This window comes from Microcaecilia unicolor, chromosome 5 (assembly GCF_901765095.1).
Source record: "Microcaecilia unicolor chromosome 5, aMicUni1.1, whole genome shotgun sequence".
In the NCBI taxonomy this organism is placed as follows: domain Eukaryota; kingdom Metazoa; phylum Chordata; class Amphibia; order Gymnophiona; family Siphonopidae; genus Microcaecilia; species Microcaecilia unicolor.
The window spans coordinates 190,400,144-190,427,982 of NC_044035.1; the positions used below are offsets into that span (position 1 = coordinate 190,400,144).

Below are 27,839 nucleotides of genomic sequence, written 5' to 3' on the forward strand. Positions count from 1 at the left end.
TTGAGTGGAAGGCAACAGAGGGTAGTGGTAAAGGGTAGGCACTCTTGATGGTATGGATAACATAAGGAAGAACTTAGTGAAGATAGAGGAATGGTCTGGAATTTGGCAGCTTAGATTTAATCTTAAAAAATGCAAGGTCATACATTTGGGCTGCAAAAACCCGAGGGAACGGTTACAGTTTAGGGGATGGAGAACTTTTGTGCATGAAAGAGGAGTGGGACTTGGGTGTGATCGTATGGTAGAAAAACGATGGCGAAAGCTTGAAGGATGCTTGGGTGTTTAGGGAGAAGAGTGGCCAGTAGAAAAAAAGGAGGTGATGATGCCCCTGTATAAGATTCTGCCAAGACCTCATTTAGAATATTGTATACAATTCTGAAGACTGCACCTTCAGAAAGATATAGACAGGATGGAGTAATGGACATTGGTTTTTGTCATAAAGCGTATGGGGACAGACTTAATCTCAATATGTACAGTGGGGGAAATAAGTATTTGATCCCTTGCTGATTTTGTAAGTTTGCCCACTGACAAAGACATGAGCAGCCCATAATTGAAGGGTAGGTTATTGGTAACAGTGAGAGATAGCACATCACAAATTAAATCCGGAAAATCACATTGTGGAAAGTATATGAATTTATTTGCATTCTGCAGAGGGAAATAAGTATTTGATCCCTCTGGCAAACAAGACCTAATACTTGGTGGCAAAACCCTTGTTGGCAAGCACAGCGGTCAGACGTCTTCTGTAGTTGATGATGAGGTTTGCACACATGTCAGGAGGAATTTTGGTCCACTCCTCTTTGCAGATCATCTCTAAATCATTAAGAGTTCTGGGCTGTCGCTTGGCAACTCGCAGCTTCAGCTCCCTCCATAAGTTTTCAATGGGATTAAGGTCTGGTGACTGGCTAGGCCACTCCATGACCCTAATGTGCTTCTTCCTGAGCCACTCCTTTGTTGCCTTGGCTGTATGTTTTGGGTCATTGTCGTGCTGGAAGACCCAGCCACGACCCATTTTTAAGGCCCTGGCAGAGGGAAGGAGGTTGTCACTCAGAATTGTACGGTACATGGCCCCATCCATTCTCCCATTGATGCGGTGAAGTAGTCCTGTGCCCTTAGCAGAGAAACACCCCCAAAACATAACATTTCCACCTCCATGCTTGACAGTGGGGACGGTGTTCTTTGGGTCATAGGCAGCATTTCTCTTCCTCCAAACACGGCGAGTTGAGTTCATGCCAAAGAGCTCAATTTTTGTCTCATCTGACCACAGCACCTTCTCCCAATCACTCTCGGCATCATCCAGGTGTTCACTGGCAAACTTCAGACGGGCCGTCACATGTGCCTTCCGGAGCAGGGGGACCTTGCGGGCACTGCAGGATTGCAATCCGTTATGTCGTAATGTGTTACCAATGGTTTTCGTGGTGACAGTGGTCCCAGCTGCCTTGAGATCATTGACAAGTTCCCCCCTTGTAGTTGTAGGCTGATTTCTAACCTTCCTCATGATCAAGGATACCCCACGAGGTGAGATTTTGCGTGGAGCCCCAGATCTTTGTCGATTGACAGTCATTTTGTACTTCTTCCATTTTCTTACTATGGCACCAACAGTTGTCTCCTTCTCGCCCAGCGTCTTACTGATGGTTTTGTAGCCCATTCCAGCCTTGTGCAGGTGTATGATCTTGTCCCTGACATCCTTAGACAGCTCCTTGCTCTTGGCCATTTTGTAGAGGTTAGAGTCTGACTGATTCACTGAGTCTGTGGACAGGTGTCTTTCATACAGGTGACCATTGCCGACAGCTGTCTGTCATGCAGGTAACGAGTTGATTTGGAGCATCTACCTGGTCTGTAGGGGCCAGATCTCTTACTGGTTGGTGGGGGATCAAATACTTATTTCCCTCTGCAGAATGCAAATAAATTCATATACTTTCCACAATGTGATTTTCCGGATTTAATTTGTGATGTGCTATCTCTCACTGTTACCAATAACCTACCCTTCAATTATGGGCTGCTCATGTCTTTGTCAGTGGGCAAACTTACAAAATCAGCAAGGGATCAAATACTTATTTCCCCCACTGTATACTTTAAAAGAAAATGACTCTCTTAACTCCCACCAGGGGGCTCTTTTTCAAAGCACTTAGCCACTTAGCCTTCCAAAGTTCCATAGAAACCTATGGAACTTTGGAAGGCTAAGTGCTTTGAAAATATGCCTATATCCACAATCTTATAGGAATAGCAATATGTAGAGTGTATTCGACAAAGGATAAAGTTCAAATTATTGGCAGAATGATTTTCAAATTCTTGGTGACCTCAGCGGTGCCACTTTCCTGTGTAATCACACTAGCAAGATAATCGGCACACACCTCCTCATTGGTACACCCGACTAAATAAGCTTATATGCAATCCAACTTCAATTTTGAAATAATAAGACTATTTAGTACTCATCTTAAATATTGTCAGGTGGGGTGGGGGTACTGTGTCCGGCTTGCATGTTTCGCCTCCACGGGCTGTCTCAGGGACAGACACTGAACAATCCCTGGAGGATTTTGTGGGGTGGCTTAATACCTTAGATGAACATATAAAATGTACTAAATCTGCCAGTAGTACATCGATTGAATTTTTGAATATGTGGGTGTACAAGGAGGGGAATCGATTATCTACTTCACTTTACCGCAAGCCAGTAGAACATAATTTACAGTTTGGGAGTTATCATCCATACAGTCTTAAATACAACCTCCCAGGTAGTCAATTCCTCTGAGTTAGACGAGAGTGTTCCTCTTTACAAGACTTTAAAAATCAAGCAAAACTACTAGAACAAAGGTTCTTAGCTAGGGGCTCGTTTTGCCCAACGTCCCCTACTACTCAAGGATCGGGTTGGAGAGGAAGGATGATAGATTAACACGTGTCTTTCCTTTTACCAAAATTAGCGAATTGATCGTTCAAAGTTTAAAATGTCATTGGCACATTGTCCAGCTATACCCCGTGTTTCAAAGAGTTTCCTATTATTTCATATACCCTGGGTAAAATGGGAGCGGCTGGGTGTAAATAGATTCAAGGAGCAGGAGATTTGGGAACATCAAGTCTGTGGTAGATGTCAGTGATGTCATCTGGCCATAGGGGGGCCTTCAAGGAGGGTGCCACATACAGGCAGAGTCTTAATGTCAAGAGACTTCACCAACTGTGATACGAAAAATGTTATCTATATTATAGTGTGTCCTTGCAATATGATATAATGTGGGGAGAAATACTTGCCCGATTAAGGTGTGTCTCACAGAGCATAAGTCCCGCATAGCAACCCAGAACAGACAAGCACCTTTGGTAAATCTTTGGTTGTCTTGTCAACACACTGTAGGTAAATAACGGTGGAGAGTAGTGGAACAAATGAGAGTCTGGAGGGAGGGAGTTTCAATAGATAGACTGTTAAATTATAAAGAGCAACAGCTGATTTATCAGCTCCAAACAGTGATACCGGGAGGTTTAAATTTTGGATCTAGAATGGATATCGTTGTTATAGACCAATTACAAAGAATTTTGTTCTGGGCAACCACTCAGTGGAGGGGGGAATGACATCACTTTCAGGAAGTATTATTTAAACTAGTTAGACGCCATCGTCATCTTAGCTGGGGTTTCCCATAAGGTTATACTGATCTGGCGCTAAAGACAGCTATGGGTAAGAGTTGTATAATTGTATATTTTCTCTGTTTGGGAATAGTGAAGGATTATTCTCAAACAGTGATGCATCTTTTTTTCGAGACAGCCCATGGAGGCAAAACATGCTTGTCGGACACAGTACCCCCCCCCCCCCCCTCGTCTGACAATATTTAAGATGAGTACTAAATAGTTTTATTATTTCAAAATTGAAGTTGGATTGCATGTCAGCTTATTTAATCGGGTGTACTGATGAGGAGTGTGTGCCGATTATCTTTCTAGTGTGATTACATAGGCAAGTGGCACCGCTGAGGTCATAATTTGAACTTTATCCTTTGTCGAATATACTCTACATATTGCTATTCATATAAGATTGTGGTATAGTCTACATAGTGGGAGTTAAGAGATTCATTTTGTTTTGGAGTCTCCCGCATAATTAAATTTAGCATCATTTGCCATTTGTGAGTGATATACTTTAAAAGAAAGGTAGGGGAGATATTTAAATATTTATGCAGCATAAATACACACAAGGTGATTCTCTTTCAGTTGAAATGAAACTCTGGAATGAGGAGACATAGGATGAAGGTGAAAGGGGATAGACTCAGAAGTAACAGCCTCCTGTTGTTAGTGGTGGAGATGAAAACAGTATCTACATAAGCACATAAGCATCGTCATGCTGGGACAGACCAAGGGTCCATCAAGCCCTGCACCCTGTCACCGACAGCGGCCAAAAGAACAAGCAATTTGTCCCGCCCATCCTAGAAATACTGCATTATTCCCTCGTCTATTCAATAAAATTCTATGGCTTTTTCTCCAGGAAGCCGTCCAACCCTTTTTTGAAGTCCGCTAAATTAACCGCATTAACCACCTTTTCCGGCAGCGAATTCGAGTTTAACTACATGTTGAGTGAAGAAACATTTCCTCCTATTCGTTTTAAATTTACCACACTGCAGCTTCATCACATGCCCCCTTATCCTAGTATTTTTGGAAAGCGTAAACAGATGCTCCACATCGTCCCATTCCATTCCACTCATTATCTTATAGACCTCTATCATATCTCCCCTCAGCTGCCTTTTCTCCAGGTTGAAGAGCCCCAGCCTCTTCAGCCTATCCTGATAGGGAAGTCGTACCATCCCCTGTATCATCTTTGTCGCCCTTCTCTGCACTTTTTCCAATTCCGCTATGTCTTTTTTGAGGTGCGGCGACCAGAATTGAACACAATACTCGAGGTGCGGTCGCACCATGGAGCGATACAACGGCAGAATAATATCCTCATTTTTGTTTTCAATCCCTTTCTTAATGATACCCAACATTCTATTTGCTTTCCTAGCCGCAGCAGCACATTGAGCAGAAGTTTTTAACGTATCATCAATGATGACGACTAGATCCCTTTCTTGGTCCGTGACTCCCAACACTGAACCTTGCATGACGTAGTTATAGTTTGAATTTCTCTTTCCCACATTTATCACTTTGTACTTATTCACATTAAACGTCATCTGCCATTTAGACGCCCAGTCTCCCAGTCTTGTAAGGTCCTCTTGTAGTTTTTCACAATCTTCCCGTGATTTGACTACTTTGAATAACTTTGTGTCATCGGCAAAGTCGATTACCTCACTAGTTACCCCCATCTCTAGGTCATTTATGAATATGTTAAAAAGCAGAGGTCCTAGCACCGATCCCTGGGGGTTCCCGCTAACTACCCTTCTCCATTGCGAATATTGGAATATTGACCTTTTAATCCTACTCTCTGTTTCCTATCTTTCAACCAGTTTTTAATCCACAGTAAGACACTACCTCCGATCCCATGTCCCTCTAATTTCCTCTGTAGTCTTTCATGAGGGACTTTATCAAACGCCTTCTGAAAATTTAGATACACAATATCAACCGGCTCACCTTTAGCCAATGTTTGTTTACCCCTTCAAAGAAATGCAGCAGATTAGTGAGGCAAGACTAAATCCATGTTGACCTTGTCCCATTAGTCCATGCTTTTGAATGTGCTCTGTAATTTTGTTCTTGATAATAGTCTCTACCATTTTGTCTGGCACCAACGTCAGACTCACCGGTCTATAATTTCCCGGGTCTCCTCTGGAACCTTTTTAAAAAATCGGCGTTACATTGGCCACCCTCCAATCTTCCGGTACCATGCTCGATTTTAATTCTATCAGTACTCTAGGGTGAATACCATCTGATCCAGGAGATTTGCTACTCTTCAGTTTGCAGAACTGCACCGTCTTCCAGATTTACAGATATGTCAATAAGTTTTTCTGACTCTTCAGCTTCAAATACCCTGTCCGGCACCGGTATCCCACCCAAATCTTCCTCAGTGAAGACCGAAGCAAAGAACTCATTTAGTTTCTGCTATTTCTTTGTCTTCTTTGATCGCCCCTTTTACACCCCAGTCATCCAGCAGGCCAACCGATTCTTTTGCCGGTTTCCTTCTTTTAATGTATCTAAAAATATTTTTACTATCAGTTTTCGCCTCTAACGCTATCTTTCTTTCAAAATCCCTCTTTGCCTTTCTTATCAGCGCTTTGCATCTGACTTGACATTCCTTATGCCGCTTCTTATTTTCCTCATTCGGTTCCTCCTTCCATTTTCTGAAGGATTCCTTTTTAGGTCCAATAGCCTCCTTTACCTCACTTTTTAACCACGCCGGCTGTCGTTTGGTTTTCTGTCCTCCTTTTCTGATATGTGGAATATATTTGGCCTGGGCCTCCAGGATGGTGTTTTTGAACAGCATCCATGCCTGTTGTAGGTTTCTTACCCTCTCAGTCGCTCCTCTAAGTTTTTTTTTTTTTTTTACCGTTCTTCTCATTTTATCATAGCTTCCTTTTTTAAAGTTAAACGCTAACATATTTGACTTCCTGTGTTTACCTTTTTGAAAGCAAATTTCAAAGGCGATCATCTTATGATCACTGTTGTCAAGCGGCCCCCGCACCGCTACCTCCCGTACCAGATCATGCGCCCCACAAATCACTAAGTCTAGAATTTTTCCTTCTCTCTTCGGCTCCTGTACCAGCTGCTCCATAAAGCTATTTCATCAAGGAAGTTTACCTCCCTAGAGTGCCCTGATGTTACATTAACCCAGTCTATATGGGGGTAATTAAAATCACAATATTCAGAAAAATTCTACAATAATAAACCACGAGTATTCAAGGGTAAATATGGACTTTGTTGAAAGATAGTGGAGAAAAAAAGACCTCAGTGTGACCAGTCCTGCCTCTTTTTAAAGGACACCCCCTTTTAGATAGAGAGGAGACCTCTTTAATCATCAGTCTTCAAAAAAACTCCACATAATTTACTTTCGTCTTAAATGTGCCAACACTCCCTTTCAAACACTCATAGGGGCAGACACTATAGCTCAATGCAATGTGACAAAAACTCCACTACTTATCTTGGACGGTGGACAGACGTGGGTTTCTTCCACGAATCAGTGCAACTTCTTAATTCTCCTTTTGCACCTTCCTTCTATTCCTATTAACTCCCGACAGGGAAGCCCTGTTTTGCCACAATATGGCTGCGTCAGGGGAAAAATATTCATGATTAACACCTCCAAGAATTCAACACGCCTGCATAGTGTCCTCTGGCGTCTGCAACAGATTGGCAGCCGGCGTCTTCTTCAGATCTCCAAGTTTAAATACTCAGCGTGTAACGTCATTCCGTCAAAATGACGTAACCTCACAGAAAGGCTTTCCATTCGATGGGGACATTTAAACCCTTTGGTATTACCGATTGCAACGTAAAGATCCATCTTTACTCTTTTCTCCTTAGTATACTTCTAATATCTCCTTTTCTTTCCATGACGTGAACTTGCTCAATCACGATACATTTCAAATCTAAAAAATCATGATGTTTCTCCACGCAATGTGCTACCATGGGTTCATACATCTTCTTTGACTGAATACAGTGCCTATGCTCAATCAATCTTGTCTTTAGAATCCGTGAAGTTTGTCCCACGTAATTCAATCCACACGGACAAATTATAATAAAAATGACGTTCTTCGATATGCAGTTAGTCATGGCACGCAATGTGTATATGTTCCCTGTGTTCCAATTTATAAATTCATTAGCTGCCATCATATTGCCACATATGGAACAATTCCCACAGGCTCTATGTGAACCCTCTTTTCCATGACTCCTGCTTAATCTCGTCCAAGTATCAGCTGGACATAAGGTGTCTGGATTCTTTACAGGAGCGGTTCACCCCGAATATGATATTGGTGACGTTAGATGTGTGCGCCCTTTATACATCTATCCCTCAAAAAGAGGCTCTGCAAGTCTTGGAAGATATTTTGGATCTCAGACCACGACCTAAGCTTGTTCCTACGGATTTCCTCCTTGAATTGATACAGATCACATTGTCAGAAAATTATTTCACATGTGACCGCAAATATTATTTTCAAAAAAACGGGTGTTTCGATGGGAGCTGCATGCTCACCCACAATTGCAAATTTATTCATAGAAGCTTTTGAGACAAAATGGATATATACACTGGATCTGTTTACACTTGCGATATGTTGGCTCCGTTATATTGACGATATCTTTATGATATGGGATGTACGGAGTCCTAGGTAGTGCAATTTGTTGAAAACTTAAACGGATGCCATGAGACCATTAAATTTGAAGCTAAACATAGCAGCACCGGCTTAGCTTTCTTGGATATATGGGTTGAAGTTAATGGGGGTCAACTGGAGACATCCATTTTTACTAAGCCCACTGATAGAAACACCACTTTACAGTATGATAGTATGTATCCAGATCACTGCAGGACCAATATACCCTTTGCTCAGTTTTTGAGATATAGATGAATTTGCTCCTGTAAAAAAAAGTTTCAATACTATGCCAATAATTTAGAAAAGAAATTGTTAAATCGTGGTTATTCTAGAAAATTGATATCCACAGCCAGAAAGAGAGCATTTCACAACCACAGAGAGTGGTTGTTACAACCGAAAATGGAGACTCAAACTAATGAAGAGATATTGACTTTTGTAACTAAATTTCATTCCCATTCCAACATCATGTCTAAAATTATTAAAACGCACCTAACCTTGTTGCGGGTACATCCATGCTTGCAAAATCTGAGGATCTTATTTGTATACCAAAGAAACAGCAATTTGAATGACACCTTATGTCCAGCTGATACTTGGACCAGATTAAGTAGGAGTCATGCAAAAGAGGGTTCACATAGAGCCTGTGGGAATTGTTCGATATGTTGCAATATGATGGCAGCTAATGAATTTATAGATCGGAACACAGGGAACATATACACATTGCGTGCCATAACTAACTGCATATCGAAGAACGTCATTTATATTTTAATTTGTCCGTGTGGAATGAATTACGTGGGACAAACTTCACGGATTCTAAAGACAAGATTGATTGAGCATAGGCACTATATTCAGTCAAAGAAGATGTATGAACCCAAGGTAGCACATTGCGTGGAGAAACATCATGATTTTTTAGATTTGAAATGTATCGTGATTGAGCAAGTTCACATCACGGAAAGAAAAGGAGATATTAGAAGTATACTAAGGAGAAAAGAGCAAAGATGGATCTTTACGTTGCAATCGGTAATACCAAAGGGTTTAAATGTCTCCATCGAATGGAAAGCCTTTCTGTGAGGTTAAGTCATTTTGACGGAATGACGTTACATGCTGAGTATTTAAACTTGGAGATCTGAAGAAGACGCCGGCTGCCATTCTGTTGCAGACGCCAGAGGACACTATGCAGGCGTGTTGAATTCTTGGAGGTGTTAATCATGAATATTTTTCCCCTGACGCAGCCATATTGTGGCGAAACAGGGCTTCCCTGTCGAGAGTTAATGGGAATAGAAGGAAGGTGCAAAAGGAGAATTAAGAAGTTGCACTGATTCGTGGAAGAAACCCACGTCTGTCCACCGTCCAAGATAAGTAGTGGAGTTTTTGTCACATTGCATTGAGCTATAGTGTCTAACCCCTATGAGTGTTTGAAAGGGAGTGTTGGCAAATTTAAGATGAAAGTAAATTATGTGGAGTTTTTTTGAAGACTGATGATTAAAGCGGTCTCCTCTCTATCTAAAAGGGGTGTCCTTTAAAAAGAGGCAGGACTGGTTCACACTGAGGTCTTTTTTTCTCCACTATCTTTCAACAAAGTACACATTTACCCTTGAATACTCGTGGTTTATTATTGTAGATTTTTTCTGAATATTGTGGTTATTTTATTCTACATATTCCAACTTTGTACAGGGTAATTAAAATCACCCATTATTATTGTGTTGCCTAATTTATTTGCCTCACTAATTTCCTTTAACATGACTGTGTCTGTCTGCTCATCCTGGTCGGGCGGACGGTAGTACACTCCTATCACCGTCCTTTACCCCTTTACACATAGAATTTCGATCCACAATGATTATATGAGGTCTTTTGTTTCCTGTAGAATTTTCAGTCTATTTGATTTAAGGCTCTCGTTAATATACAGTGCTACCCCTCCACCAATTTGATCCACCCTATCACTACGATAAAATTTGTACCCCGGTATGACAGTGTCCCACTGGTTATCCCCTTCCACCAGGTCTCAGAAATGGCTATTATATCAAATTTTTCATTTAGTGCAATATATTCTAACTCTCCCGTCTTATTTCTTAGGCTCCTAGCATTTGCATATAGACACTTCAAGCTAGACTTGTTTTTCCTTATCACATCATGTTGTTTACTTGACAGTACTATTTTACTATCTTTTGTTTGATTTTTATTATTTTTATTTAAGGACATTGAATCTACTATAGTATCTTTTGCAACCTCACTATCAAGAAACCCTGTCTTCCCTGTTTGGGCGCTATCTTTGCAAGATACCTTATTCCGAACCATACGCTTTTGCGCGACTGTCGGCCTTCCCCCCGTTCCTAGTTTAAAAGCTGCTCTATCTCTTTTTTTAAGTGATGATGCCAGCAGCCCGGTCCCATCCCGGTTAAGGTGGAGCCCCATCCTTTTGGAATAGGCTCCCCCTTCCCCAGAATTTTGCCCAGTTCCTGACAAAATAAAACCCTCCTCCTTGCACCATTGTCTCATCCACGCATTAAGACTCCGGAGCTCTGCCTGTCTCTTGGGCCCTGCGCGTGGAGCGGGTAGTATTTCAGAAAACGCCACCCTAGAAGATCTGGATTTGAGCTTTCTTCCTAAGAGCCTAAATTTGGCTTCCAGAACCTCTCTCCCACATTTTCCTATTTCATTGGTACCAACATGTACCAAGATAGCTGGCTCCTCCCCAGCACTATCTGAATTTGAGAGCTTTGGACAAGTACATAGGATCTTTAAAGGACTGGATAGACCATCAAGCTTATTTTTGAAAGAGAAGGGCGCCTATCTTTCGACACAAATCGGGAGATGGGCGTCCTCTCAGGGTCACCCAAATCGGCATAATCGAAAGTTGATTTTGGGCGTCCTCAACTGCTTTCCGTCGTGGGGACGATCAAAGTTCACGGGGGCATGTCAGAAGCATAGCGAAGGCGGGACTAGGGCGTGCCTAACAGATGGGCATCCTCGACCGATAATGGAAAAAAGAAGGGCGTTCCTGATGAGCACTTGGGCGACTTTACTTGGTCCATTTTTTCTTACGACCAAGCCTCAAAAAGGTGCCCAAACTGACCAGATGACCACTGGAGGGAATCGGGGATGACCTCCCCCTTAAAATATTTTTTGCCAGCTTCTATGCCAGCCTGAAATGTCATACCCAGCTCCATGACAGTAGTATGCAGGTCCCTGGAGCAGTTTTAGTGGGTACACTGCAAGCAGGTGGACCCAGGCCCATCCCCCCCTACCTGTTACAGTTGTGGTGGTAAATGTGAGCCCTTCAAAACTCACTGTACCCACATGTAGGTGCACCCCTTCACCCCTTAGGGCAATGGTAGGGGGCTCAGCACACAAGATAAGGTAGCTATGCACCTGGGAGCAATTTGTGAAGTCCACTGCAGTGCCCCCTAGGGTGCCCGGTTGGTGTCCTGGCATGAGGGGGACCATTGCACTATGAATGCTGGCTCCTCCCACGACCAAAGGGCTTGGATTTGGTTGTTTCTGAGATGGGCGTCCTCGGTTTCCATTATCACCAAAAATCGGGGACTCCCATCTCTAAGGTCGACCTAAATGTAGAGATTTGGGCGTCCCCCGACTGTATTATCGAAACGAAAGATAGACGCCCATCTTGTTTCGATAATACGGGTTTCCCCGCCCCTTCGCGGGGACGTCCTGCAAGGACGTCCTCAGGAAAACTTAGGCGCCCCATTTGATTATGCCCCTCAGGAGCTTAGCCGAGATTGGGTGGCAGAGCCGGTGGTGGGAGGCGGGGCTGGTGGTTGGGAGGTGGGGATAGCGCTGGGCAGACTTATACGGTCTGTGCCAGGGCTGGTGATTGGGAGGCGGGGATAGTGCAGGGCAGACATACGGTCTGTGCCAGAGCCGGTGGTGGGAGGTGGGACTGGTGGTTGGGAGGCGGGGATAGTGCTGGGCAGACTTATACGGTCTGTGCCCTGAAGAGGACAGATACAAATCAAGGTAGGGTATACACAAAAAGTAGCACATATGAGTTTATCTTGTTGGGCAGACTGGATGGACCGTGCAGGTCTTTTTCTGCCGTCATCTACTATGTTACTATGATCTCAGTTTTGTTTTGTTCATGTGGCTTGTTTCGGCAATGTATGATCAGATCTCTATGTAATGGAGGTTCCCCATCAGTATTTAGATTGCTAAGCAGCAAGCGCTTTTGCATTTGAATTTTTTCAGTGCCAGTTCTGACAGAGACAAAATCTTTTTTGCCCTGGGCACAGTCTACTGAATTCATCATCTTCAAAAAAGCCAAGAATTTTTTTTTCTGTTTCTTCTGGTAAAACTTTGCCTTTCTTCTTGTCTGGTTTTGCCAGAATTCCACAAACTGATTTCAGATTTCTTGCTTTTTTAACCATTCTAGTTGAAACCATGAATTCTGAGGCAGTTCTTTCAATATACCAGCTGTTTGGTGCTAAAGTTAGTATTTGCAGTTTTTCTGCATGATTTGCTGAAACTTGGACTTTGTTTTTCAACTCGTTTAGCAGGTCATCCTAATCAGAACATTTGTCACATTTCTGACTGGTAGAAGGTTGAGTTTCAAACTCATTTAGGTCTGAGCCACCAGCAACTGCAAGTATTTTGCACTCGCCTGATTTTGCGCTTGGTGTAGCCTCGTACATCATGCTTGCTGACTTTTTTGAACTTTAATGGAGAAATACCAAGAGATGTCAAACTTGTGTTCAACTTGCCAGAAATGTCACTGTGTTCATCATCTGCTGTTGTTGATGATGATAAAGAATCAGCAGCTCTGTTACTGACGTCTTTTCGACAAGATGGACATAGTTTCTGACCCGGCACAAATATTTTGCTTGTTAAGGCCTTTAGCTGGGCTGCTAGTGTGTCATCCAGCACTCTTAAGCCCCTTTTTGCATTATGACCACCTTTGGAAAATGGGTTACAGCAGGTTCTTTGCAAAAATTCAAACTTTTTCAACAGTAAGGATTCATGATGAAGGCAAATAGTTGATCCAGCATCAAAAAGTTGACCAGAACGCTCTTGTAACAACTTCTGTTGATCAGGCAGAAGCTCTTCAATTAATTTCAAACCTTTATTTTTATTGTATGTCAGTAAATGACACTCTGATGTACTTGAACAGCCAACTGAGCAAAGTGGAAATTCATCTGATCTTTCTGGATCCATTGATGACCATTAGCATCAGTTCAACAAACGCATTTATTCTTGCAATCAGGTTTCAATGGGTAAAATCTTACTTCAGTCTAAAGTGATTAATATCTTCATTTGTGGCATTTAATTCAATATAAATGAGCCTGTCGGTGCAGGTGCGAGTTTCTTCAACAAGAAGTATGTATACAATGGTTTCCACCCTGTTTTTTAGTTTACTTGAACACAGTTTTATAACATAATGTTTAAAGAAAACTTCTTTAGCCAGTTAGACTTGGCCAATTATGATTGGTGAACCCTGTTGCAAGGCAGAATTGTTTGTTTCATTGCCCAATTGTATGCTTCTGGTACCTCCTGGCTCCTGAGTGTCTGTTGCTAGGCTTACTTTGACGCCTACAGTTCACTAAGAGGTCAAACTGTAGCAAGGGTGAAGAAACACCAGCAACAGACACTCAAGACGCCTTGCAACAGGGTCCACCAATCATAATTGGCCAAGTCGGTCATCCTAACTGACTGCAGTTTTCTTTAAACCTGTTATGAAACCTGGCCTCATCCTTCCACATCCTAAAAAACATTCCTGTTTTTTAGTTTTCTTGAATACAGTTTTATAACATAATGTGTTCTTTATTTTAAAAAATTGGTGCTTTTTGAAAGAAGAATCACTTTTACTACACTTGTATCAAGGGTGTAGTGAAGAAATCACAGGCTGCTGCCCGCAAACATTTGAGGGCAATTTTGCAATCCTTATATGAAGAGACTCCAAAATGAAAACTACATATTCTGATAGAAGGAAATCTGCTCTTTCTAATGATGCTAAAAGAAAGAATATTGAAGCTGCCCCATTGGAGATCAAGGGCATCAAAGATAGCCCAAAATGAGCAAAAATGCTTTTTATACCAACTTTGAACGCTTATAATTTTTCAACCACTTGAAGGAAAGTGCTGCAAATTGGAATGCCTCATTACAGCCGTGCATTTAGTACACCTACCAAAAATCAACCTGAAAGGCCAACTAGTTTAGAAACTACAGCAGCCTCAACATCGCTGTAAATTGATTTTTGCCGTTTTTTTTGGCAAAGTTTGAGCCTAAACCATTCAAAAAGTAAGAGGACTAGGAACATGGGGTTTTGCCAGTTCATTAAGCCCTAAAAGTAGTGCAGGTCTCCAATATCCCCCTTGTACTACTAAAACTTCCAGTTTTACAGCTTCTGGAAGTTGGCCCAAAATGTCATTTTTGCTCAGGCGACATTTTGCAACCCTTTACTTGAGGTCCCCTAGAACCTCCAATTTTTAGTCTTTTGAACTAAAATTTTGCACAGCTTAGTTTTTTTTATCTTTAATCAGGCGACATTTTGCAACCCTTTACTTGAGGTCCCCTAGAACCTCCAATTTTTAGTCTTTTGAACTAAAATTTTGCACAGCTTAGTTTTTTATCATAAAGAAACTATGTACCAAATTTCATCAAAATCTGTGATGGTGAGGTGGGGACGACCTTTAAAATTGGTCCACTTGACACGGAATGACTCTTTTGCCATAAGGCATTATATCAAATTGTTCCCCTAAAGGATTTTGAACAACTTCTCAAACACAAGTAGTCAAGGCAGGAATCGGCCAATGTCCAGTGTGTCTTAAATGCCATCAGACTGATAACACATACTTTCATGCTCTATGGGAATGCCTGTCAGTGTTCCTTTCTGTGGGGACATTTTTAATTATCTGGGTTCCCTGCTGGGACATAGTATTAGATGTGACCCTATGGGCCCTTTGTTCTGGAAGATGGATCTCCTGGGGATAAGAAGGAGGGGCCCCTAATTGCTTGTCTATAAGGCAGTCTTGATGGTGAAAAAAGAGTATACTGTGTCACTGGATAGGTAAGGATCCCCTATCGCATTGGTTTTGGAGAAATAGAATTCGCTCACTTAAGTTAGAAATGCGTCATGCCAAGCTGATACTTAAAAAGAAGGGCTTCCTGCAAAATTGGTAGAGTCACATAAAGGCACTTCCAGCAAGAGCTCGGAGTTTATTCCTCAATGACTTAGGTGGGCCTTGATAACTCGTACTGTGAACCTGGGAATGATGTATTTTTGGGTTTAGGGTGTTGTAAAGGGAAGGAGGGTTGGGTGGGGGCAGGAATGGGAGAGGAAGGAGCAGTTAGAAGCTAGGATGAAGCGAGTTGAGATGACTGGAAATCATATGCTTATTATTTACTAATTCTTGGTTTGTATATGGGGTGAGTCAACTTGAGTTGGAGGTAGGGAAGTTACTTGAAGGTTGGGAAGGTAAAAGGGAGGGGATTCCCTGGGAGCACCTGAAAAGGAGGGGAGCAAGGAATTTCATAGTGGTAAGTTTCTTATGCTGTATTTGATCTTACAAGGTAAATATTTGGTTTAAAGATAGAGATGGCTGTGGCCTAAGAGTCCAGGCCTGGTGGTCATCCTAGTTCTTAGTTTATGTATCTCCTAATATCAGCTCCAAAACTTAGAAGAGAGGGTTCAGACATTGTGGAGAGGGAGAGGGAGAGGGAATACTGTTTCTGCTGCATGCTAATTTTTGTTAGAAAACTCTTGACACATGGTTGATAGTGGTAATATATTTTATTTTTGAAGTAAAATGGTCATAATACACAAAAGGCATAGTTTATAGACTAAGGTGGGGTGTCTGGTTAGCTGGAAAACAGAATAGGGTTGGAAGCATTCATTAAAACTTTGGGACTAAGGTTATAGACCTGACCATGTTAGTTTACTTGCTGATTCACTAGTTTTGTAAGTAGCCATCTGTTTGTAAAGTTGATCTTTGTTCTCAAAAAATGTTTTTAAAATAACTGCCATTTTCTAGTATATGTAGAGTTGGAGCAGAGAAACAGCCATCTCAAACAGTGCCACTCGTTCTTCTGCAGCTTTAAAATAGTGTTGTCTCCCTAGTTTTGAATTGTGGAGCTGCAGGTGGGTATCAGTAATAGGAAGGAAATGGGCAGCAAAATAGGAGAGCGCTCTTGCTGCTGCTGCTACTTTCTGAATACTACTACTAATCATTTCTTTAGCGCTACTAGGCGTACGCAGCACTGCACACTTGAACATGAAGAGACCCTGCTCAACAGAGCTTACAAATCTAATCAGGACAGACAGACAAGACAAGGGAATTATTATGAAAATGTAGAAAAAAGGGGGAATGAGGATGATGAAGAGATATATTTGGGGAATTACATTAACCTGCACTGTAAAGTTTAAGGGCATGTGCTCAGAACATAAAAAACAGATATTTACCTTTAAAATGTTTATTTACAATAGAGGTAATGCAATAATGTTAAAAGACAGTTTTTAGGGATTTTACACAAGGGAAATGTGCCACAAGATAAATATTGTTAGAAAGTCTGTGTTATTAATTAGGCTGGATTAATAGTAACTCACTTTGATAGAGGCTGCTGGTTGGAGTGGTGAAGGAGGTTCTTGCTGGAAAAGAAGTCATTTTGTTAGAGTTGTTACTAGAGCCTGGAGAAAGTCTTATCTTGGATGTGAAGTTCAGCAAGGCCCAGGGATTCAGTGAAGGTCCATAGAGAAGAGAAGAGAGGAAGAAGCAGAGAGGGGAAAGAGAATGTTCCAGGGTTTTATAATTCCTTGTTGGACCATAGGCTGAAGTCAGGTGGGGTGTATTTGATCCAACGAAAACTCAGGGGTAGCTGAAAACTAGTTTCATCTAGTTTGGAGATGGAGTATGGTGGCTGGTTATATGTTTAAATGACACCATCAGAGTTCCTGGCTGGCTATCTGCTGTGATATACATCCTGAAGGTATTTGACAGGATTAAAAGAGTCATTATCTGGAGCAGATGGGCTTTCTTTTGTCAGATGGTCTGGGAGTTTCACTGTCTTTTATTAACTCCCATCTCTGTGATTGCTGTCAATATGCAGACTTTTGTTCTTTGGAGAAATGGTGATTGACTTTTAGTATCCACTTGGCTAGTCTTCGTTACGCAGGTATCAGTGGTCTTCAGGGGGAGGGTGAATGTCAGACCATTTTTTCTGATAGTACTCCAAGAACTCTTTGCAAATATGTAAATTTTTTTTTTTTTGCAAGAAGTCTTTATTATCCATTGAAAGAACAGAGTCTTGGAGTTAGCAGTAGAGGAGAATGGTACAGATAAGACATTTACCTAATGAATGGAGTTCTCGGGGAGGAGTGTAGGGAGAGATAAGAGTGGAAAAGTACTGAGGAGCTGCAGTGAATGCACTTCTAAGTCAGTAAGAGGAGTTTGAACTGTATGGGGAAACGGGTGGGGAACCAATGAAGTGACTTGAGGAGAGGGCTAATATGAGCATAGTGACACAGGTGGAATATAAGTTGTGCAGCAGAATTTTGAACAGATTGAAGGGGAGAGAGATGGCTTAGTGGGATACCTGTGAGAAGCAAGTTGCAATAGTCTAAGTGAGACGTGATAAAAGTGTGGATAAGGGTTTTGGTAGTGTGCTCAGAAAATAGACGAATTTTGGTGATACTATAGAGAAAGAAATGACAGGTTTTAGCAGTCTGTTTTTAAATATGTTCAATGAAAGAGAGAGAAGAGTCAAAGATGACCCCAAGGTTACGAGCTGATGAGACAGAGATGATGAGAGTGTTATCCACAGGGATAGAGAATGGGGGAAGAGGAGAAGTTGGTTTTGGGGGGGGGGGAGATAAGAAACTCAGTCTTGGTCATGTTTAGTTTCAGATGGTGGTGAGACATTCAGACAGCAATGCAGGCAGGCTGATACTTGGGTCTTGATTCCTGCTGAAATTTGTGGTGTGAGGAGGTAGTTCTGGGAGTCATCAGCATAAAGGTGATACTGAAAACCATGGGATGAGATCAGAGCACCAAGGGAAGAAGTATAGATGGAAAAAAGAAGAGGTCCCAAGACATAGCCCTGAGGTACACCAACTGATAGTGGGATAGAAGTGGAGGAGGATCCACCAGAGTATACTTTAAAAGAAAACCAGGAAAGAACATAGCCCTTAAATCCAAGTGAGGAAAGGGTATCAAGTAGTAGGCGGTGATCAACAGTGTGAAAAGCAGTAGGTAGATCGAGAAGGATCAGGACCTTTGGATCTAGCCAGGAACAGGTCATTGGCGACTTTAGCAAGGGTTGTTTCAGTTGAATGGTGAAAGCCAGATTGAAGTGGATCAAGAATAGCTTGAGATGAAAGAAAGTCAAGACAATGGCTGTGAACAAGTATGTTCCAGTATCTTGGACAGAAAAGGGAGGAGGGAGATGGAGTGATAGTTGAAAGGACAGGTAGGGTCCATTGAAGGTTTTTTTGAGGAGTAGTGTAACTATGGCATGTTTGAAGTAATCAGGAACAATCGCATTGTAAAGTGAGAGAATATGACAGATAGAAAGGATGACAGAGAGATAGTGCTAAGTAGATGGGTGGGGAATAGGATCAGAGGAGCAGGTAGTTAATTTTGAGGAGAAAAGAAAATGTGCAGTTTCCTTTTCAGTGATTGAAGAAAAGGAGGCAGGGGCTGAAGGAGGGTTGGGAGAATAGACTGAGGGAAGGAGAGGTGGAGGTGACTTGGTTGAGATTTCAAGGTTAATCTTGTGAACCTTATCATGAAAGTACTCAGCCAGAGTCCGGTGCACTTGTTAACTGTAGTAACTGCTCACATTTTTAATCTGCTGAGTTTTTAAGTGGTAAGAGCACTGCAGGAGACCCATAATTGGTGAATGAACTCATGAAACTGTATTTTAAGTACAGGGTATGGCAAGATCTGTGCACAACATAGGTCAGACTTGTCAACATCTTCCATATCCTCCTATCACAATCCTTCACTGCTCTGTTGGACAATTACAAGTGAATAATCTGTGTGTTCCTTGCCCAAAATACATAAATGGGGGACAAGGCACCTAATTAATATGTTTTCCAGAGTGCGTGACTTATGATCAGGGCCAAGGCATAGTAGACACCAGTTGTGAGGATCATTCACAGATATGGTCCTACTGCACTTCAAGCACTTCTTAAACCTGCTGGGTGGAGGGGTTTAAGGATGGGAAAAGGAAATGCTAGACACATGAGGAGGTAGGAAAGGGAGATGCTGGACACAGGAGGAGGTAGTAATGGGAAAGGGAGATGCTGGGCATGGGTGGTGGTAAGAATGGGAAAGGAAGATGCTGGACAATGGGGGTGGTGTTAGGAATGGGAAAGGAAGATGCTGGATATGAGGGAGGTAGGTAGGAAAGGGAAATGCTGGACATGGGGGTGGGGGTTGGTAGGGATGCAAAAGATATTTGGGGGGGGGGGGATTTCAGCACTAGCCTGAACTCAAGCCATGCCACTTCTCACCCCCTCCAATAGGAAGGTTGAGTCTGAGGGTGTGGGAAGCAGCAGGCCTTGTGCCTATGCTTAAGGATTTGTGTCACACCAAAGTTACTTTTGCTGCAGACTTGATCTAGGGAGAGGTAGGATGACATGGTAGCAGGCCCACCAGGAGGTAGGGAAGAGGAAATGGTATGGTGGACATAGTGAGAGAGGGGAGTAAGGATGGGAAAGGGAGATGCTGGACAGGGGGGGAGATTAGGCATAGGAAAGGGACATGCTAGACATGGAATGGACAGGCATAGGAAAGGGAGATGCTGGACATGGGGGGGGGAGACAGGAAAGGGAGATGCTGGACACGGGTGGGGGTAGGCATAGGAAAGGGAAGTGCTGGACATTGGGGGTAGGGAGTTTAGATGCTGTATGTCTTGGCGGGTGTAGAGAAGGGGAGGGGCTGGGCTTGAGAGGGAGGGGCTGGGCTTGGGAGATAGGACCTTGAGCCACCCTGTGTGTTGGGGTACCTCGGGTGACAGATACTCTTGGTCTGCCCCTGATGAGTGTGTCTATAGTGGACATGCATTCATTAGTGGGTTTAGAGGTGTGTGTAATGTCAGCAGAGCAGTAATAACTGGCCAGTGCTGAATGTTCTCCTACGTTTCTGACACCTGTGAAAGCAACTTAGTTTCCATCTTCTCACGTCACAACTTTTAATTTACTTAAATTTAAGAAATGTTTTTGGTGTTGTGTATGCTGCTCTTTAAGGGCATTGGCTTGTTGCCGCTCCACATTGTTGAGCATATTCCCTTGTAGTAAGTACTCAGAAGGAGTGCCAGAAACATAGAGGCCATTTTACCCTGAAGACTACAGGAAAGGTGCATCCCTCCTGTAGAGGCTCTGGTATTTGTTGCATGCAGTTCACACATTCTTCACGTGTGATGGTTGTATTAGGTTATTTCTTTTGGCATATCTTGGTTTAGCTTTCTTTTGAAAAGCCAAACACTTTTGCAGTACATTTTAATTACAGTGTACAAAAGCCAGTTCTCCCCAATGATGTAAAGGGCACTTTAAGTTTATGGGATATAACTGTGTAATTATATTTCACTCATTAACTACATGGAGCCAGTTAAAAAATAAGTAGTTGTACCAATGGACACTTGAATCAACCTAGAATTATTTCTAGTTTTGGTGCATTGGAAGCATTTGTCTTGTGTTGCTGAGATGTTGTGGCCAGAACTTGTTGAAAGTGAATGTCCTGCCACAGAATATTGTTACCCCGCCCCCCTTCTCTCTCTCTCTCTCTCTCTCTCTCTCTGGGTTATAAAGGGTCTCTCTGGGTTGTTCCTGTTGCTGTTCATAAATTGTTGCACAAATCAAATTGATCCTGAGAACAATCCTATGACTGGATCAGTGGGGTTTTCCGACTTTGCTTCCTTTTTTTGGCTTTGAGAGCCCAGTACCACAGTGTGTTTTAGTAATATGTAATCCCTCTGCTATGGGTACATGCATAGGGGAGGGGGAGTCTTTGCAGCTCTTTCACTTTGAAGAGGTTGGTAACTGTAGCAGAATGGTTGTATTCTGGTGGCAGCCATTTGAAGGGCAATGTCTAGTGCAAGAATTCTCAACTCAGTCCTTGGAAAACACACTGCCAGTCAGGTGTGTCCCAAGGATTGTGGTGAGAACCACTGTTCTAGAGAAATAGGTCTGTAATGTTGGCCAGGAGGGAAATTATTACTTGTTCAGAATGTTGACTAATACTAGACAGTCAAATTAAAGTAACAGAAAAATCTAGGTCTGCATTGTTAACGGTGCTGATCTAAGACAATATAAAAGTTTTTAAAGAAATATAATAAAATGAAAAACAGCTGCTTCTTAGAGATCGATAGCCAAAGCTGACTTTTGTGCTCCCATGGATACTATTACCCTGTAATGTGTAGTTCAGTTTCTTCTTCTTGTGATCATTAATCAAACATAAACGGCAAGTGACCAACTCACCTGCAAATGCGCAGTAGAGTCATTCAGAACACTAAGAGTGTAGAAGTCCAAGCCCCGCCTCCACCAGCAGTACAGCCCAATAGGGAGGAGGGCTTGGACATGGGCGTGGAAATCGGAGGAGGAGGGAGCAGGGAGGGAAGGAGGGGGCGGAACTGAGGGAAACACGCTGGGGGGGGGGGAGGGCAGGGGAGAGAGCAGGGTTGGTGGACCCGGGGGGGGGGGGCATAGGAAAACAAAAAACTAGCCCGTTCTTACGGGCTTAACGGCTAGTAAAGATATATACAGAAATGTTTCAGGAGTGGCATACTGGGGCATGATTAATATGTGGGGGAGTAGAGGGGTAGAAGTTATTAAATCTTTTTCTTTTATTCAAATTATTTTGCTAAAGTATGAAAACTATTTACTTTGTTTAGAGTGATAATTAATAAGTGGATTTTGTCTTTTGTTTGAAGGTACATGGGAATAGGACTTTCAGCCCAAGGTGTCAACATGAACAGGCTGCCTGGTGAGTCTTTTTGTGTAAGCTGTGAACTGGTGGAAATAGTGCCACTGTCAGTGCCTGTCCTAGGCTTCATATTACTTCTCATTGCACTTAAAGAATAAATATTTCTCTATTAGAAATGAAATCTTGGTTTCCCACATCTTTTGGCTCTCCAGAGAACTTCCTACGGAAGAACTGATCTTCTGGGGATCAGGTCAGATTTCTTTTAAAGAAATTTGATGATGTCCAGTGGTTACTCTGTCACTGCGCTTGTGTTGGTCCTCTTGAGTCAGCATTATTAGATAACTTTTTTTCAGTTTGACTGCGGGACTGCTGTGCTTTTGTGTTTGACTTTAATGTTTCCCTAGTGTTTCACTGGGGTGGGGGAGAAATCTTGCATGTTATCACTTGACTATATTTCTATGCCTCTGTGGGTTCAGGCCAGTTCCATCATTCTGCAGTTACATTTGGGCAGTAATATCATTGACCTCTTCATCCTGTGAGGTGAGAGTTCTGGTATGTTGAGGATATCGAGGAGTCTAGTCCAAACATTTTGCCTTTACTGTTAGGGTGCCTTGGATAAGGAACTGATCATATGAACAGCAGTAGTGTTACTTTTCTTTTATAGCCCTTCTTTCTAAAGTACTTGACAGATTGCAGAATTATTACTAATTCTCAGGGTTAACTGATCCTTATTATCTCTGTATTGGGAGAATGAAAAATTGGTTTGACCATATTGAGATTTTGAATCTGAGAATCTCAGCCATGAGGTGGTTTAGTTGATGCTCACAGTGGCAGAGCTAGCCCTACTACCTAGCTAGGTTCTGTCCTAGAACCAATCAGCCTGTCCAATTATAACTATACACAAAAAGGATTGCACATGTTTTCCATACAGAAGCATATTCCAGAACAGTTTGGTAAACTGTTTTAATTTCCAGACATCTTCTTGGCAGAGTTTTTATAATTTTATCTGTTGTTTATGATCCTAACGGTCAGTTTGCAGTAGTAATATGTCCAGCATCTCCCTTTCCTATGCCTGCCCATTCCCCCATGTCTAGCATGTCCCTTTCTACTACTACTACTTATCATTTCTATAGCGCTACAAGGCATACGCAGCGCTGTACACCATACACAAAAAAACAGTCCCTGCTCAAAGAGCTTACAATCTAGATAAGACAGGCAGACAGACAGAACAATTAAGGGTAAGGGAATAAAGAGATGAGGATAAAAAGGACAGGGCAAGTGAGCAGTGGTTAGGAGTCAAAAGCAGTGGTAAAGAGGTGGGCTTTAAGTTTGGACTTGAAAACAGCCTATGCCTAATCTCCCCCCCCCCCCCCCCCCCCGTAATATGAGATCGATTCCTGCTGCAGCTCCTTGTGACTCTGGGTAAAAGTCACTTAACCCTCCATTGCCCCAGATAAATCGCTTTGGATGTGGTTGCAAAAACTGTAGAAAAGCGGTATATCGAGTCCCATTCCCCTTCCCTTTTTTTTCAATAATATGATTCTCAAGATGGCCGCCGCCTAAGGAACACGCATACAGATAGCTCCGGCGACCTTAAGCTAAAAAATGACTGGAATTGACCAGGAACCCAGGTTTGAAATCGGCTCAAGCAGACAGACTCACCCAAGAGTTACTTGGAGCCAGGGTTGAGCTGGTGTTGAGCTAGTATTCGAGCTGGTGTCGAGCTAGTATTCGAGCGGGGGGCCCCCACGGATCTCTTGTGAGTCTCGTGCGGGTGTGCGCCTGTGGTGTTGGTGCGGCTGAGCGACGTGCCTTATTTCCACCCTATTCAAGGCCCATACATCCCACAAATACCTGGGAGAAGTGGTCGCTGCCGAACATCGGGTGCGACATCCACACTACCTGAATCGCTGCAGTAGCTGAGTGGGAGAAAAACGTGCCTGCTACTGACACTGCCGTTGAGCGCTGAGGGACGCCGCTGCAGAGCGCTGACGCCAAGGCATCGGTTGCGACACCCATACTACTCGAACTGCTCCAGTAGCTGAATGGAAGAAGCCATGACTAATACTGAGACCACTGTTAAGCGCTGAGTTCCACTGATGCAGAGCGCCGTTGCTGAGACTTCACCCTGGGGTTTGAGGCCCTCATCGATACCCTACTAAGGAGCTTACTAAAGCGGACAAGACCAACCCAGAAAAGCTATTACACGGTTGGATGCCTATTGAAGGCAATTGGAGCGAGAGGAGATACGAAATCCGGCACGGCAGAGTGCAGGTTCATAGCCGTTAAACCAGTAAGTGTAGATGAGTGAGTCAACGGTCGCAGGCGTTCGCGAGGCCTGCCCACAAGATGCCTAACTGCCAGTGCTGCAGATAGATGACCACACTTATCCATAGGAAGCAGTTTTGATATCGCTGCAAAAATCAACAAACTGTTCCAAAAAACTTTAGATCATTGATCTACCTCCTCTTCTAATCTTATTATATCGCTCTCTTAACCTAAGATTTTGAATGGCTGAGGTTTTCTAGCTGGTAGATGGTTATACTTATCCATAGGAAGCAGTTTTGATATCGCTGTATAGAATAAACAAAGTGTTCCTAAAAACTTCAGAGCTTTGATGTACCTTACTCTTTTAATCTCATTAGAACAATCTCCTAACCTTTGCTTTTGAATGGTGAGGTCTTCTAGCCATTACCTAAAGCTCACAACTGCCCCTGCTTTCACAATCGACCTGTTTATAATAATTTATAGAGCATTAGGGAGATCTTCACTTCTTATGGCTTTATTTAAGTCCTTTGACTTTTATAAACTCTTATTGCCTTATTTGCTGTTAATTGTCTCTTAATAGTTTATATAGCATTACACTGTATTATTTTGAATTGTATTAATGACTTGTATTACTGGTCCTAACCTCTAACTGCCAATATTGCATTACTTAATCCTTGCAGATTACATAATACTCCTCACCAGAAAAATAACAATCAATTAAAAGGAAAATCCACTACATATGGTTACAACCAACTTAAAGGAAAAAAAAAAAGACAAAATAAGACCAGATTCCAAGAGGATAGACAACTTATAAAAATGAATACATCTTCGACCCTTACCGAATCCTACCAACCAATCCAGCTGGGATATATAAATGCCAGGTCAGCAGTTAACAAAACAATAACTATAACAGATTGGATTGTATCAGACAGTCTTTTTCTTTTTAAATATTTTTATTTATGAATTTTAACATCCAAAAAATAGATACGAAAAAGGTTACAACAAGATATCCAGCTGGATAATTTCTCCAATGCTAATAACACCTTCCAAAATAACAGTATAATTATTTCTCTCTTCCACCCTCCCCCCATCCCCCCTCCCTCTCCTCCATATTCCCACGTATCAGACAGTCTTGATCTTCTTTTTATCAGTACCTTCTAGCTTCACGGAAGTGAGGTCTGTAAGAGGAGTGGACCGCCTGACCCTTAGAGGAAGGCTATCTTCGGTCAAGCGCTGAGGTTTGGAATCCCCCTGGCCTTTAACAATGTTTTCCAGCTCCTCACCAAACAGGAGAAGGCCTTGAAAGGGCAACTTCACCAACCTTTGCTTAGAGGCCATGTCCGCCGCCCAATGTCGTAGCCAAAGAGTGCGGCGAGCCGCCACTGCTACAGCCATTTGTTTAGGCGAAGCTCTGACCATATTATAAAGGGCGTCAGCCAAAAAGGACAAGGCCGACTCCATCCGCGGAGCCACTTCAGATAAGGTCTCCGCACCGGGCTGTTCCACTGCCTGCTGTAACCAAGCCAGGCAGGCTCTAGCAGCATAACAACTGCATGCAGACGCCCGAACAGTGAGACCTGCCAAATCAAAGGACCGCTTCAGAACTGAATCAAGCCTGCGGTCTTGAATATCCTTCAGGGCAACACCACCTTCAACTGGGAGGGTAGTTCTCTTTGTCACAGCCGTGACCAGGGCATCCACTTTAGGCATTGCAAAGCAAGCCAAATGTTCCTCACTCAGAGGGTATAATTGCCCCATAGCCCTGGCAACCTTCAAAGGTCCCTCGGGGTCAGCCCATTGAGCCGAAATAAGCTCTTGGATGGAGTCATGCAAAGGAAAGGCTCAAGCCATCCTTGGATTAACAGAGGAGGCTGTGCCACTCCCAGGATCTTCAATCGAGAGGGCTTGTAAGGCATCTGAAATAAACGCTGGCAGTTCCTCGCGGTGGAAAATCCTCACCGCAGACAAATCATCAAGCTCCTGTGGCAATTCTGTACCCGACTCTGGCTCCTCAGCCCAAGAAGTTCTGCCAGACCCCTCAGAATCCTCATAGCCCGACCACGGAGGGGAGGGGGGAAGGGGGATGCGCCACACTCAGAAGGGGAATTATCCCTTCTGCGTTTATCAGGAGGATAAGAAACAGGCAAAGCCAACTCCAAAAGGCCAGGATCCACCGGGGGGGGGGGCAGGCAGAGGGTCCAAAGATCCCTGTGGAACAGCTCTTTTAAGCATGTACGCCCTATGCAACATTAAAACAAAATCAGGGGAGAAAACCGCTCCCTGACCGCCCGGATCCTGCCCAGGGCTATCAGCTCTATTATTAGCCTCACTCAGTGGACCCCCCCCCCCCCCCGGATTCAGGTCTCTCCGTCGCAATGGAGGCCGTGCCATGTGGAAAATCCAAAATGGCGTCTGCTGCCAGCTCAGAGCGCAAAAGATCGCCGCTCGCCATGCTCGGGCCGGCTCTACCGTCTGTACAGCACGAATTACAGAGCCCCGCTGCTGATTTGCGCTTGCCACATTTAGAACAGCGCTTTACAGTCTCCGCAGCCATCGCCGAAAACGGGCCCACCCCGGAGGAGTCAGAAAACACTCTTACCTCACTAGACCAGTTCCAATGCCAAAGTCCCGTGCTTCTTCAGCAGACGGAGGGATCCTCGCTCTGCCGGGTTGGATGCCTTGGCTCAAACCTGGCCCCTGGGCTTGCTGTATGTCTTCCCTCCGTGGCCCTTGATAGGGCGAGTGCTCCTGCGAATTCGGCTGCATCCAGAAGTGGTGCTCATCGCCCTGGATTGGCCCAGGAGGCCTTGGTATGCGGACCTCCGACAGATGCTGTTGGAGGCTCCCTTTCCGTTACCTCTAGTTCAGCACCTGTTGTCACAGGGTCCGTTGGCCATGGAGGACGCCTGCCGCTTTGGTCATATGGCATGGCGATTGAGAGGGCGCAATTGAGAAATACAGGCTACTCAAATAAGGTAATTTCCACTCTCCTGCAGGCCCATAAGCGCTCCACTTCCGTGGCTTATGCCAGGATTTGGCGCCAGTTTGAAGTCTGGTGTGTTTCAAGAGCGCTTTCTCCGTTGCGGGCTCCTGTCTCGCCGATTCTGGACTTTTTGCAGGATGGTGTACACAAAGGCTTGGCCTATAATTCCCTGCGGGTGCAAGTGGCAGCATTGGCCTCCCTGCGTGGCAAGGTTGAAGGCGTGTCCTTAGCTGCTCATCCAGATGTGGCACAGTTTCTTAGAGGGGTGCTTCGGCTCCGTCCTCCCGTGCGGACACCTTGTCCAGCTTGGAACCTGGGGTTAGTATTGAAGGCCCTTCAGGGGGCTCCCTTTGCACCGCTTCGGCTTGCTTCAGAGAAAGATTTGACACTGAAGGCCGTCTTTTTAGTGGCCATTACCTCGGCGAGATGGGTGTCAGAGCTCCAGGCGCTGTCCTGTAGAGACCCTTTTCTGCAATTCTCAGAGTCAGGGGTCACGGTTCGGACCGTGCCTTCCTTCATACCTAAGGTGGTTTC

At 43.5% G+C, this 27,839-nt stretch overlaps 1 protein-coding gene across 2 annotated transcripts in view; it reads left to right on the forward strand.

The window, feature by feature from the left end:
* RANBP10 (RAN binding protein 10) overlaps positions 1-27,839 on the forward strand; it is a 683,001-nt gene that overhangs the window by 79,523 nt on the left and 575,639 nt on the right. For both annotated transcript variants that reach the window (XM_030203667.1, XM_030203668.1), the window contains exon 3: positions 22,062-22,114. In XM_030203667.1, coding sequence (XP_030059527.1) covers positions 22,062-22,114 — 53 coding nt within the window. The remainder of the gene's footprint in view (positions 1-22,061; positions 22,115-27,839) is intronic.